Source organism: Cinclus cinclus, chromosome 6 (genome assembly GCF_963662255.1).
Source record: "Cinclus cinclus chromosome 6, bCinCin1.1, whole genome shotgun sequence".
NCBI classification, from domain to species: domain Eukaryota; kingdom Metazoa; phylum Chordata; class Aves; order Passeriformes; family Cinclidae; genus Cinclus; species Cinclus cinclus.
The window spans coordinates 58,167,166-58,181,783 of NC_085051.1; the positions used below are offsets into that span (position 1 = coordinate 58,167,166).

At 39.6% G+C, this 14,618-nt stretch overlaps 1 protein-coding gene across 1 annotated transcript in view; it reads right to left on the reverse strand.

The window, feature by feature from the left end:
- Window positions 1-14,618, reverse strand: part of KIAA0586 (KIAA0586 ortholog) — a 70,624-nt gene that overhangs the window by 32,955 nt on the left and 23,051 nt on the right. Inside the window, exons 19-27 of the mRNA XM_062495760.1 lie at window positions 13,518-13,598; window positions 9,112-9,308; window positions 8,789-8,907; window positions 8,048-8,232; window positions 5,279-5,438; window positions 4,481-4,706; window positions 3,703-3,944; window positions 2,600-2,676; window positions 867-1,001 (exon numbers count right to left, since the gene is read on the reverse strand). Of these exons, the coding sequence (XP_062351744.1) occupies window positions 867-1,001; window positions 2,600-2,676; window positions 3,703-3,944; window positions 4,481-4,706; window positions 5,279-5,438; window positions 8,048-8,232; window positions 8,789-8,907; window positions 9,112-9,308; window positions 13,518-13,598 (1,422 nt within the window). The remainder of the gene's footprint in view (window positions 1-866; window positions 1,002-2,599; window positions 2,677-3,702; window positions 3,945-4,480; window positions 4,707-5,278; window positions 5,439-8,047; window positions 8,233-8,788; window positions 8,908-9,111; window positions 9,309-13,517; window positions 13,599-14,618) is intronic.

The following is a 14,618-nucleotide window of genomic DNA, read 5'->3' on the forward strand; positions in this document are numbered from 1 at the left end:
CAGACTTGGGATTTGACACCGTAGAAAGCTTTTCACCAAGTCCAGCCACCATAGATCATTAGCAAAATAAAGAAAGACAAAAGAACAGCCAAGGAGGTGAGTCAAGTTGGTAATTATTTAGACCAAAATGACCAAGACAGAAGGAAGAAACTGCATATGCATCAGTAGCACCACAAATAAAAGCAAGATCTGCTGCACATAAAGGTGTTCACGAACCACTGCTGCAGTATTCAAAGGTTCATTTCCTTCAAATATTCCTCCAGCTATGTCAGTTAGAATGAACACCCAGTCCAAACTGCTATTTTCCAACACAGAAACAACTCAGATGTGTGACAAAAAAATTGTGATGCAGATAATTACATTTTTCTGAGAGTCTCTATTTTTTCTGCCAAATGAATAGGAATTTTTGAGGTTTCATTCCAAGATCAGTATCAAAAGCATGTGCAAAGCACACGTAAACACTTGTTGGGTTGCTCTTCATAGCTCCCTAAAACACTCCTGTGGCTGTTAAGTGCAGGGTATTTGTACTGTTAAACATTCCACCTGTATTGCTGAAGTAACAGAAAATTCCCTGGTACTCCAAGCGACAGGACAAACCTGGGACATGGGGACAGTCACACCCATCCCTGTTAAATGAGGTACATATGATGTACAGCTTGTTTATAACACTGAGATTTCAGTGTTTTTAAAGAGTTTTACACAAGAATGAAGCCAACTGAAGTGGGATCACTTGCAGCAGGGAATGAAATGTATGAAGCTGTTCTACAGCAAACAGGAAGGATAAGCTTGGAACATTTTATCTACTTTTGAGTAGGAAAGAATCACTTCAAAACTACTGTACTGGAAAGCCAAGGACTGTAAGTTACCTCCAAGTGGTCAATTCCTTCTTGTACAAAAACAGGTGCTTGATTTAACTTGTTTAAAAGTGCCAGGACAGGATCCCTGTGACAGCCTTTATCCATTCTCCTCAGCACCTGCCCTTCACTTGGAGGATCATAATCCTAGAATAAAGAAAGAAACAAACAAACAAACAAAATCCACATAACACATACTCCAAACTGGCTTTTGGTAGGAATTTGAATAATTTTTACTTTAGTTCACTACCAAGCTTTTTCTAACAGTAAGTTTCCCCACTGAAAAATTATGTCATGAAAATTCAAGCATTTAAAAATATGCAAACAGATGACACACTGTTTTTTTATACCCACAGACATGCACAAGTCTGCAACACTTAAAGAGGAACAAGGCCCTTCAGGCCTCCAAAGATCAGGGGAACAGTTAAATCCTCACACATCCTTTGCTAGCAACAATCTGGCTGCAGAGCTGCTCTCACCAGCAAGGAATCACCTTCCTAAACCAAACAGCCTGGATTGAGGATGGAGAAATACTAGAAGGAGCTACAATCCAGGTGACAAAGAGAGGGAAAAACATCTCAGCAGGCAAGTGTTCCTCTGATGAAGAGAACTTTAATTTAGATTCATCTGATATCAGAGTTTCTTAAGCCCAGAGTTTAAGAGAGGAAGTGTGGCAGTCAGATGAGGCACCTAAAGATCTGCCAGTTCAGGGCACAGTGGTGGTGCCTGTTTTGGTTCTGTGTGCTCTGTGCTGAGCCAGGAGTTGGAATTGATCATTCTTGTGGGTTCCTTCCAACTGGGGCTCTTCTCTGATGCTATGACTTGAATGGAATCATGGATATTAAATGGGAAGCTATGTACAGGTGAGGTGTTCCCGTGAATGTGCAGAAATGTGCAGGAAGGATAGGCCAGGAGAAGAGGACTCCTGCTCCTGAACATTAAACTTGCCTTGTGGAGCTTGGAAGGAACCTCTGGAGGGTGTCTAGCCCAACCCAGCCCTTCTTCCAGTGTCTGGCCACTCCACAGGAAAAAAATCTTTAAAGCAAATTTCCTGGATGTCAACCTGTGTCCACTGCCTCTTGTCTTTCACTGGCTCTATCTTCCTTCTTTCTACCACGTATTTCTACATTGGTAAGGTCCCCCAGAGCTTTCTCTTCTCCATAGTATCTCCCATAATTTATGTCACAGCTACATCTTACCAAGAGGCTTTACAAAGTCAGAAAGTCCAGGCATTTGAGGAATGCCAAGAGAGAAAGGGAATTGAGAATACCTTGACTTGGGAGGCTTCCAGAACCACTGACTACAGCAGACATTGGATAAGAAACTATCCTGATGTTTTAAGCAGGTTTAACAAACTCCAGCCTCAGCTAACCCACTTTAATAATTTAACCACACAAGCAATTAAAAATGGCTCAAAGCTGCAACAGCTCAGAGCATAGCAATGTTCTATTCTGTTTAAGATGCCTTAAAACTAGAAACAATAAAGAAATGAAAGTGCACAATAGCTATCTCTCACCTATAGAAGTATATAAATCATCCAACTTTTTTAAAACATAAATTAGTTTGTGTAATGTGGTCTTCTTTCCTTTGGTGTTCTAAACTTCTAACACTCTTTGTGAGTATGCAGTTTAAAAGTGTGAATTAGAAAAGCTGATGAGTGAAAATGTTTAAAGCACATCCAATTCAGCAGGATGCCCAAGGTGGAACCCACATTATCTCTGATTCTTTATGAAGGAGTTCCTTACCATTTCATTGGCATCTTGCAGAGTACTGGATAAGCTCTCAGTGAGGTTTGGAAGAGACAATCCTCCTTCTGCTAAGGCTGAAAAATATTTTGTTACAACTATCAGAAACATTCAACTTACATCACAGAAAACCCAAGCCACATTCTTTAAGTAGTGCAACACTGTGCTTTAGTAAGTTTGGAAATTCCTACTGCTGGATGTCTATTATAAAGACATACTTTCATATTTCTTACACTTTGCTTTCAATAACAACTTAGTACCACATGGTACTTAAGCAAGACAAGTCCCAGTTATTTTCCAAGTTGATCTCATGACAAAAGAGCAGACTGAATCTTTTTCTTTAATAAACAGCAGCATTTTGTTCAGCGATGGGAAAAAGAACAACAAGCTCTTGTCAATCTTCATGAACTGGAAGTTAATGCTTGTAGCTTCAGAAGAATAAGAAACAATTCCAATTCTGATTTCCACAGTTGGTTACTGTTGGATCCCAGAAACCTGGATTTTTTTGGGCTTTCGGGCACTGACCCCTGGAGAACACTGCTTTTGACCTCAGGCCTTGGAGAAGGCTTCCAAATTTGAGCGATGGAGTTAAAATCATGGGTGTGTAGCTAAACAGAAGTGTGTGATTTCACATGGTGAAGAGTTTTAGATCTGAGGTTTTTATAACATAGTAATAGATATGGGACAAGATGGAGGATTTTGGGTGGTGTCTCCTTTTGGTGGTGTTCTTCCCTCTTCATGGTTTCAGGCAGTAGTTACTGGTTGGACAGTTAGTGCTGCATGGAGGGTCACAGGAGTTTGGTTATTAGGTCCAAAGTATAAATAATAGAGGTGTTATTTCTCTATTGGACTGTTTAGCTTTAAGAGACCTTGTAGCAGCTGGATCTGTCTCCATTTTGCTCACTTTTAGCTGATAGCTCGAAGTGTTGCTGAACTCTCTGTATTTTAGGTAAGATTTAATAAACAACCAAGCCCAAACAAGAAGACAAGAAAATTCATGTCTTTCATGTTTTTTTTTTTTATGCTGACTCTGAGTGAAGACAGAAGAAACTTCAGACAAAGCCACCAATGAAGTGGTGCAAATACCCCCCATTGCAGGTTACCTGCAGCAGGCAGTGGCTGCTCATAGGTGAAGAGCACCTCCCCTTCTGAGAGGGGTCTGTCTGTGGTCTCAGTGTCTGTGGGGGTGAGGCTGCTCTCCTGAGTGGACACCCCAGAGCTGACCGTGGGCACAGGTGATGGCACCTGGGCATTGCAGGGAAGGGGCTCAAAGGGCCTCACTGGCAGCTGCTGAGATGGTAAAACCAAGGCCTCTGGTTCCTCATCATTGGCCACTGACATCTCCCTGCAAGGTCAGAACATGCACTGTGAGTACACCAAGACATGCTGAGCAGTGCAGACCAACATCTTAACTCAGTACTGAAAAGAAACTAATTTTGAAATCTTTTTTTCCAATGCAAGAGCACAGCATTTTACAAAATAGCTCGAGTTAACATGGTTAAATAATGTTATCTGTGAGTTTCTGCTTATAACTAAAAATTACCATGTGTATTCTCAAGGAGGTAACACAAAAATTAAAATGCTAATAACACAATATTTCACTGTCACTCTCTGTGTTACTTATATACCAATATAAGTTTACTAAGTACAGTGTTCAACAGGACAATGAATAAGGGCTGATAAATCCTGAGAAAGGCCCTGATTTAATATTTTTCTCTATATATGAAAGAGAGAAGAAATTATCTCAAGCAATTTAAAAAAAATGAAAACCCAATCCTGGCTTATCTCAAATGCTTCCTGACATATATATTAAGCATTTCTTTCTGCTGACATTTTGAGCATTTCAGTTTTTAAGAAAATTGTGCAGTCTGCTGAACTCACACAGTCCTAGGATGGAATGGTTCTTCAGGGACAGGACTGGGGTTCTCTTCTTCCAGAGGAAGTTCTGCACCATCCCATGGGTTTGGAAGCTTTGGACTTTTCCTTTTTTCAGCTTGGGAGTCCCATTCTGAGACAGGAGGGCTTGGTGTGGGTACTGGGGGAGGTGTGGTGACAGGGGTGACCACAGGGGTGACCACAGGGTGAAGGGCAGCTGCAGCCTGAACTCCTGCACCTGAGAAGCCAAATTTTAGATGAGGAAGGAAAGCAGGAAGTATATATCAGACAGAGAGTCAGTTCTACCAAGCTCATGCAGTTTTTGTAATATCTTTTGATAAAGACTAGATTAAGAATTGCTTCTTTTAAGTACAGTGCTGGCACCTGAAGAAGTTTGAATAAAACCTCAATTTCTTCCTCAAGGGAGACTGCTCTGCATTTTAAAAAACCAAGCTGCTATACTTGAAGAGTATACATTTGATTTAATTAACATTACAAGCACAGGAAGGAGCAAAAGACAGCTATTTTTCTGATGTGAAAAATTGTGGAGGGGTTTGGAGGGGTGGAAATCACACAGACCATAGAAATGTGCATTAATTTTGAAAACAGAACTGTTACCAAATAAAAGATGTTTGCTTTCTATATAAATTAGCCCATAAATTTTTGTAGAACATGAGTTTCCACTTGAATTATAGCCTCAAGAATATTTATCTTGAGAGATAACATTTCTTTGAAGAAGAAAATTAAAGGCAGTAGATTAAAGCATATTTGCTACTTCTAAACTTCAATTATTATTTTCAATACCTGTTTCTTTAATTTTTTCATGTCCACGAACATCCCCACTCATGTCTGGAGGAGATGGAGACGAATCTGGAGTTTTGACCTGGGGCAATTCTTTTTCTGAAGGTGGTGTTGGTGGTGGTGTGGCCTGGGGTGTTGGCACTGGAGTAGGCATAGAAGCCTCCTGAGGGGAAGAAAAATCATAACCACAGTTAGGATCTCTGAAGAATTCCTGCCTTCCCAGGAGCCCCGGAGAGAGCTGAGGAGGAGAGGGAAAGGCAGCTCATCACAGAACAGGGACAGCTGCTGCTCCCATGGATCTAACTCCTCCAGGAAGCTGCACCAGGACAAAATAAATTACAACCAGGGAATTAGGCATTAAAATCATTAAATTGGGAAATCATTATGTATAGAAGAGAACAGACTATTTCAGTTGGAAGAGAACTACAATCATCATCCAGTCCAACTGCCTGACCAGTTCAGGGCTGACAAAAAGCTGGAATTTGTTGTTAAAGTCATTGTCCAAATGCCTCTGAAATGCTGACAGGTTTGGGATACCAAGCACCTCTCCAGGAAGCCTAATCCCACGTTTAACCACTCTCTTGGTAAAGAAATGCTTCCTAATGTCCAATCTAAATATTAATTCCATTATTATATGGATTTTAGTAAAGCATTTGTGACAATGTTAAGCAAAACATAATTCACGACATGAATAAAATTGAGTCAGTATGATGACTTTATGGTAAGAAGAAAATTACAAACAAAGCAATAACCAAGGCAGCAAAGCACTAAAAGAAGCACAAACAGAATTGTGATGTTCCTTAAAAAGATGACAGCAGTGGACATAAATCTGACAAGCAAATATGATGGCTGTTTTTTGGCCTGCTGTGGAGGAATATGCTGGACCTTTCCAGGCTTTTTGCAGTCTTGTTCTCTGACATTTCTTAAATTAAACAAGGCAATGAGGCTATAGGAAGACTTCCAGGCTGGTTTCTGAAGAGTATGTCCTCAGGCTGATAATTTTTATTAAAATTTCTCATGGGAAATGGAACCTGCCAACACATTTGGAGCTCACACCCAACCGTGTGACATCGTGAACACCAAAGAACTCAGTAACAGCTGAAATTCAGTTCTAGATAGGAAAATTCACAGTGGGAAGGGAGAAATCAAGAATGTATAAACTAAATATTCAAGAACTTCTGCTACAGACCGAACACAAATGGAAAAAGAAAAATTTAAAAAAACTTTGCCAGCTATTCTTTAACTTGTGCTATCATGCTACAGATGTGGAAAGACTTTAAAAAAAACATAATTAGCTACCTGTAATTCCAATAAAGGCAGTAGAGAATTACAACTACAGCTCAAGGCATTGAGGAAAACCCACCCTGGAAACCACATTATTATTAAAAATGTCTGTTAGCATTTTAGTGTTACCTGTGCTTGAAACCAATCTGAACTGGAAAACATCAAAGTGCTGCCCATCAGCAAGAGTCAAAAAATGGTCCACATGTGCATGGTTGCTTTCTTTAGGATAATCAAAGGTCAGAGAGGACAAAACTCATCTCTTGAAGTGCACAAACATATACAGCAAGGAAAACCAAACCACTTCAGCTAAAGTGTATTGCAGTTTAAGCTGATACAGAAAAGGGAGATCTGTCGACACCTTGTATTTTAGCTTTTATATTTTTCAGAATCTCTGCTGCTTGGTGTATAACTCTGGAAGTTCATGTTAGGTGTCAGTAAGTTCTCTTCCCAGGGGAGTCAGACAAAACAATCCCTTCCCAGCTGCAGAATCAAGGACAACCAGTACCCAAAAAGCAGAAACCACAGTGAGGGAAATGGGGCAAGGCAGGGGCTGAGACTGCAGAGCCTGGGGCTGTGGTTGGACAATTGACCCCAATGTGCAGAGGAACCAAAACTTATAAAAGTGTAAAAACTCGTGAGCAGGACCCATCTTAGATGTGATTTGGGTGTAGCCCCAGCCAGGCTCTTGCACTGCCCAAGGTGGATCCTTTCAATAAATCCCTGTTTTATCCCTTTTGCTCTGCCTAGTCTCTGTTCCAGGTCAGCTTTTCCAGGCATCACAGTAAAGGCAGAATGGAAAACAGAAGAGGTTTCAGAGCATCAGAAGAACAGAGAGGAACATCAGGCCCTCCTCAATCCACAATGGAGTGCAAGAGATGCTGGGAGGCTGAGGTTGAGCCCTCAGCAGTGAAACCTCTACTCTTGCATACAGAATCACCTATTTATCCCTTGCAGCTGGCAGGAGGAGGTGTTTCAGGCTAACTGCACTGCAGCAGAACAGAATGACTGACCCCACTTTCAACAAAGCCTTCCATAGCTGGATTTCTAAGCACAGCAATTTCCACAAGCATCCCAAAGCCATTACACAACACCAGATTGCAGCACAGTCATGCTGCTATCAAAGTAACAGCCAGCTGTCATTTGATTATCAAAGGGAACACAGGAAATTATCCTGTATTACAGGAAGCTCTACTCATCAATTAAGCATTTATTCAAAACTACTGAAGTCAAAACTCAGAAAGAATTAACAATAATTTTAACAGATATTAAAAAATGGCTGCAAGCCGGTAAGACCAAAAATAACACTGCTCTCAGCTTCCATTTCCTCTAAGATGAGGAAATTAATTTCTTCATCTCTCATTTGTTTGCAAGAAAGCAGAATAACTATTTTTGGTTGAAAATAACACGAGTTATCTTTCAATAACATGAAATTAAGTACCAAGTCCCTCAGAAGTTCAGCAGAAAAGCTTGAATAAAACAGACTCTTACCATCACTGTGGTTGTGCTGCAGGGAACACTTGGATCAGGAACTGTTCTCTGAGCCTTCCTGTCACCCAGCATGGTTGCAATGGTTTCACTGAGAGCCTCCTTCACAAAATGATTTATCATTTCTGAGTCCACGGGGACGCCAGCATTGACAAAGAGCTGAAATCCTCCAGCACCTGCGACTTCAACTAAAAATGAAGGAATGTGAAGCACACAGCCTGGTCTCACCTCCTAAAGTCCATGTACTATACTGCAGCCACTCACTCTCGATGAAATTTTAAGCAATCTTCTGCAAAAAGGGATTTCAACCTTCCAGATAAACAGTGAAGAAACAAATCAGGAGCATAAAAGAAGGCAACAGCAAAAGGCAGTGACATCACAGGAGAAATGCTTTTCTCTCCATTCTCTTGTATTCGTAACAAAAGTAATTTTGGACATTTCTATTACAAAAAGAAACATTACAGGCTCATCAAAATGCCAAATGTGATTTAGGTGGCCAATAACAGAAGGTGATTTGTACAGTTATTTTAAGTCTTTTTATTTTAGGTAATTTATTTCAATGGCCTTGTGACACTTGCTCAGTCTCAGCATAAATTCGGGTATGCACTGCTGCTTTTCACAGTTTCTCTGGTTCAGGATTATCCATCCACCTTTAGGCTGAGGCAACAGCCACCCACACAGCTTGTTAAAATTTACCAAAAAATTGAGATAATCCATCTGCAGAGAACAGCAATTCCTACTTACCAATGCCAGGGCTTACAACCTCACTGTCTTCATTGTCTGAACTGCTAACAGTGGGCACCGTTTCCTTCTGAGCGGGGTGCATCTCATCAATAATTTTTGCCATTATTTCTTGTTCCACCCTGGCAGAATAAAACCAATTTAAGTATCAGCAAACACCAAGACACCTAAGAGCACACAAAAGAGCATTATTGACGTAAAATGCAAGGCAGCTCAAAAGGAAATGGGTAAGAAGGAAATGGAGGTGAGAAAAAAGGGAAAGATCATTAGGGAAACATTCCTTCTTCCATATATATTCTTTGCCACTTTGTTAAATTGCAACTCACCAGTTTACCAACTTGTCTTCTATAGTTTCTCTCCTTTGAATCAGTTCATCCAAAATATCAGCAGGCTGCTGAGGAGCAGAAGCCACTGGAGGAAACAAAGGACCATTGTATTGTGGTGAGGCAACTCTAAACTGGCCATTAAGCTCCAGATGAGGCTCAAGGATTTCTGGAATTTCATCCTTCTCCTCTTCCTGATCCTAATAAATAAGTAGTAAAATAATTTATGGTACATTTCTGGAAGCCAATGTCACTGAGGTAGCTGTCAGGTTTTTTTTCTTTAAGACACATTTGTGGATATATCACAGCACACAAACCACACTCTTCCCTCCTCAGTGTGTTACAGTTAATTGACACAACTCAAAGCTTAGCAAATCATAAATCTGTAGAGGAATAAAGCCACAGGAACTGCTTAGTAAAACATGATTTGGCTCATATTTCCTGCCTGTGCTGCACACGGCAGGGAGCCAGTGGCAATGCTAATACTTGAAAAATTTATTTGTGACCTGTGTCAGGTTTCTTTAATGTCACACCAGAAATGCCCCTCCTCTAAAAAAAAAAACTTTAGGAAACATTCTACAGTTACTTCTTGGGTTAGGGGTTTTTTTTGTTTGTTTGGGTTGGGTTTTGGTGTTTTGGTTGTTTTTCTTAAAATAAATCAAACATGTTCTTTAAAGTCTACAGTCTGAGAAGACAAATTCACAAAAGTTAACGAGCATGTAGTTAATCAAAACTCTAATAAACTTGCCAGCATTGAAAACTAGACATTAATAGTTTACACGTATGTCACATGTGTGTTTACTCTTCCATTAACTTCAGCTGCTGAAAGTTAGAAGGTATTTCTGGGCAACAATTCAGACAATCCTCACAGATACCTCGATTTGGATGTTAAAGTGCTATTTCTAAAAAGTCAGAGAAGTGACTTGGTGCGTTAAAACATTTGAGTTTTCCCAAAGATGCCTCCCTCCTTTTCCCCTGGAGCACAAACACAGCACCAAGTCCCAAAAAGCAGCCACTAACCCATCATATTGTAATGTCTCCTGATGAATGAGAACCTGCAACCTCCACTTCTAATATTAAAAACAAATGTCTCTAATAGTAACATGACTCTCTTAAGAAGAAAATCTGGCATGCCAGAAAGAGATGAGGAGCTGAGCCCTGAACTACCAGTGAGAAATATGTGATGGTGCATAAAAGCTCACTGTAAACCCATATTTACTAAGATTAATCTCCAACACAGTGAAAGGAGAAAAAAAAAGCCTCCTTTTCCCTTATATAAATTAAAATTACTTTCAACCCATAAAATAAGACCCCATGCTATATATTATCTATGAACAAAAAGAAAAAATCACTGAAAAGAGAAAGAAAAGAGAAAGAGGAGAAAAAGTAACATTTCCCTGTCTCCTTCTCCACCCCAACATTAACACTGCAGTTTTAAAATGTGTTAAGGTAGGAGAAGAGTCAAAGAGGTCCCTGATGGATATTACACAAAGAACTGCTGGGTCTTTCTGGATCTTTAACGAGTGATAATCTTCAAAGAAGGGAGAAAACTAGAATATGTGTATTTGGGTGATTAACAAAAATCTTTAAACCATTCTAGGCACAGAAATGAGCAGTGAAGGTAAAGTCAGAAGGTTCTGGGTGCCTTGCAAGCTGCTCAGCAGTCCATGCTGTTGGGATATGTGTATTGAGAAGAATAATTCATCCTGACAGCAAATGTAAAGATGTCTTTGTCCAGCATTTCATTATGCATTTTCCTTTGCCTGCATTACTCCATAAATTTTCTTTGATGTTGCCTATTTATTACCTCTGAAAGTATGCAAAATACAAACATCTGGATTAAATAAAGCAAGTACATACAATAGATCTTACATCAATTTAGTAACTCTGACAAACTTTTGCAGCTCTACTGCATTTCCAAAATATTTTATAGAGCACAAATCCATAATAATGCACAAAATTATGTTCATTTGGGGGTGATATATCATCTCTGCTGAAATAAAAAAATAATGTAATAGTCAGTATTTAATTATACAGATTGAACTTGAACATATATCAACTTGTAGACCAGTCTTGAATAATTTGCACTCAATTCTGCATTTTGCTTCCCTGGAGACTGTTAAAAATATCTATCACACCCCCCAATCAAAATATGGCATAAATTAGAAAGTCTTTCAGATATGATTGGAATATTAATCACTGTACTTTACTATAAAGTATCAAGCCAAAATTCTACTTCTTAAATCACATTCATATAATTAAAAAAAAGTTTGAAATTATGAGATGTTATAGATTAGTTTTGTTCCACTACCAAACATGTACATGCAGAATCTTTTATTAAAGGCTCCTGAAACTTAAGCCATGGATTTCTTCTTGATGGATTTCTAAAGCAATTCTCAGGAGCAAGGTCAGGCTGCATGCAGGTGTCACCTGTGAGCTTTTGTCTGAAGAGTGAAGTGTAAAAATATCAATGTCCTGCCCAAGAGCATCAAGGGGAAATGAGGGTTGAGGGAAATACATTTACTCTGAGCTCTGTAGGTTCCATATTTTGTTGTGGCATTCAAATTGGAAGCAAAAATTCTGAGAAAAAAAGCCCCTACCTTGCAATTAGGGAATATTCAGAGAGAGAAAAAAGTGCATTTAATCTGAAATCCCAGGAAGTTTGCTAAAGGAACTGCAGGATGTGGCTGCTTGTAGGAATTTGAGAGCAGACTCAATAAATCTGAGAGTCAGCTGTGGACTCATGTGAGCTGAGCAAGTTTCTCACTCTGAAATAATCCCAGAACCCCAGAATGCTTTGGGTGGGAAAGGACCTCAAAGATCATTTTGTTCCAAACTCCTGCCATGGGCAGGGACAATTCCACCAGACCAGGTTGTCCCAAGCCCTGTCCAAGCTGGCCTGGAACACCTCCAGAGAAAACAAAACACAGAAAAAGGTAACAAAAATAAACAAAAAAAAAGGGAAGCTATTTCACACAAATACTTATCCTACTCAGTTCTAACAGAATTAAGCCTTCATAATAAAAGGGGAGTGGGGGAAGACAACAAAAGCTATTTTTTGTATAGCATTTTATGCACATACTTTCATGAATCTGAAGACTCTCTGTAACAATAACTTTGCTTTCTTTTGATGTCTTAAATACCCCTGCCACTCCAGAGATTGATTTTATGCTTCCCCATTGTGTTTGCCTTGCACATTTTTAAGAATATTGTCTGTGTGGTCATAGGCCAAACATATGTTTCACTTGGAACATTTTTGGTATTGTGGTTAAAATATATCCCATTGCCAAAACTAAAAGATAAAAGCAATCCAGAGAAAAAATGAAAAGAGAAAAGATGAGTAACTATTATTCACATAATAAAAATTTAACATTGCAGCATTTTTTGATAGCTCCTAAAAGGATTTCTTTATAGCTTTTTTCTTGTGCTAACATAAGAACAATGTGCACACAGATTTAACTACTACACTCCAGTAACATAAGGTAATTTTAAAACTATAAATGAATAAAGCATTTGCACACTTTTGATAGACAAACCATAAAGTTAGGGCTGATAATGAACTGATAATGTTAAATGATCAACTCATTTAAAAATAAATCCACCTGTAAGCTCTAGGGTTAATATTTGATGTACACTCTAATCCTGGGATTAAGAACACACAGAACAAGTAAAAAGTTTTTGGGTAAATTTTGATCACACACAGTATGTACTGTTCAGAAAAGTGAAATACAGGCTGGTTCATCAACCTTGAGTGTTTCTCAGGACCCCCTAGACAAGAGGTCAGCTAACCAAAGGAAGGATTTGCTACCTAAAAAATTCAACTGTGAAAGAGCATCTCACATAAACGTGTGTTACCATAAACCAGAAACAATAACTTTGTCAACAATTTCTTCTTAAGATCTAATTCTTACCCTGCCCTCAGTCAGTTTGAAGGCATTCCCCCTTGTCCTGGCACTCCAGGCCTTTGTCCCAAGTCCCTCTCCAGCTCTCTTGGAGCCCCTTTAGGCACTGGAAGGTGCTCCAAGGTCTCCCCAGAACCTTCTCTTCTGCAGGATGAAGAACCCCAGCTCTCTCAGCCTGTCACTATATTCATTACATGCAGAGTTTTAAGCTGTAGAGTCTAAGTGCTATAATCACTGCTGATTTTAGAGAACTACTTGTATTTCTAGTGCATTCCAACATATCCAAATAAAAGCTAATTTTAGTTTTTAAACTCTAATTTTTTGAAAGCTTCTCTACTCACCAACACACAGTAATTGCTAAGAACCTCTGTAAAGCTGTAAACAATTCAGCATTGATCACAAAGTGTATTTTTAAAGCTGCTACATTGTGTTTCTAGTTTTAACAGAATAATACAAAACAAATACAAAAATGATTAGAAGGAAAAGACACCTTTGCAATGGGATTACCTGTGTGACATCAGTAACATCAATGAAGTTAGTTCCTGGCAACTTTGTGTCTTCCTCTTCAGTGTGTATTTCTTCTGGAATCTTACAGAGACAGATTGCAGTTGTTAGGTACTTCATCTTGGGGGAGTGGAACTGCATTAGCAGAAAAACCTTTGTGACAAAAATCAATTAAATCACACCTTCCACTATCCCAGGTTGCTCCAAACTCAATCCAACCTGGCCTGGAACACTTCCAGGGATGGGGCAGCCACAGCTTGTCTGAGCAACCTGTGCCAGGGCCTCAGCATCCTCACAGTCAAAGATTTCTTCCTAAAATCCAATCTAAACCTACTCTCTGTCAGTTTGAAACCATTCCCTCTTGTCCTTACTCTTGTAAATAGTCTCTGTCTTTGCTGTAGGGTCCCTTCAGGTACTGGAAGGCTGCAGTGAGGTCACCCCAGAGCCTTCTCTTCTCCAGGCTGAACAATCCCAATTCTCTCAGCCTTTCCTCATCTGAGAGGTGCTCCATCTCTCTAATCAACTTGCTGGGATGGAGTAATAGAATTTTAAATACAAATCACTATTTCAGTCCACAATCTCTGTCTGATTCAGTGAATACCTGGATCACAGGACTCTGGAGGAGCTAACTCCTGAAGTCAGGAAAACAGAATGTACAATAACCACACAAAAACAATCACTGCCTCACCAAGCCTTCACACACTCTGTCCTTATCACTCAGTACACAGCAGTTACCCTTAGAGCTGCACAAAAACCTTCCTTGCTCCTCAGATCAAGATTAAAAACACTTCAGAAAAGTTGTAGGGAAAAACAACAGAGTGGCCACTCCAACACCACAGGCTCCTGGGGGCTCAGTGCCCACACCACTGACCACTCCAGAAGAGCCAAGCAGCAGAGGGAGGGATGAGGAACATCCTCAGAACACTGAAGCCAGTGAAAACAAGACAGGCATGGGCCAACAGGGATTATAACTCTTTACAGGACACAGGAACACTGTTTTTCTTAAGAGTTTTACCATGGTGATCACTTAATCTTGGCAGAAGAACATCTTTCTACAATTTTTCATTTTCTTAAACAAATACCTTGTACTATAAATTCTTTAGA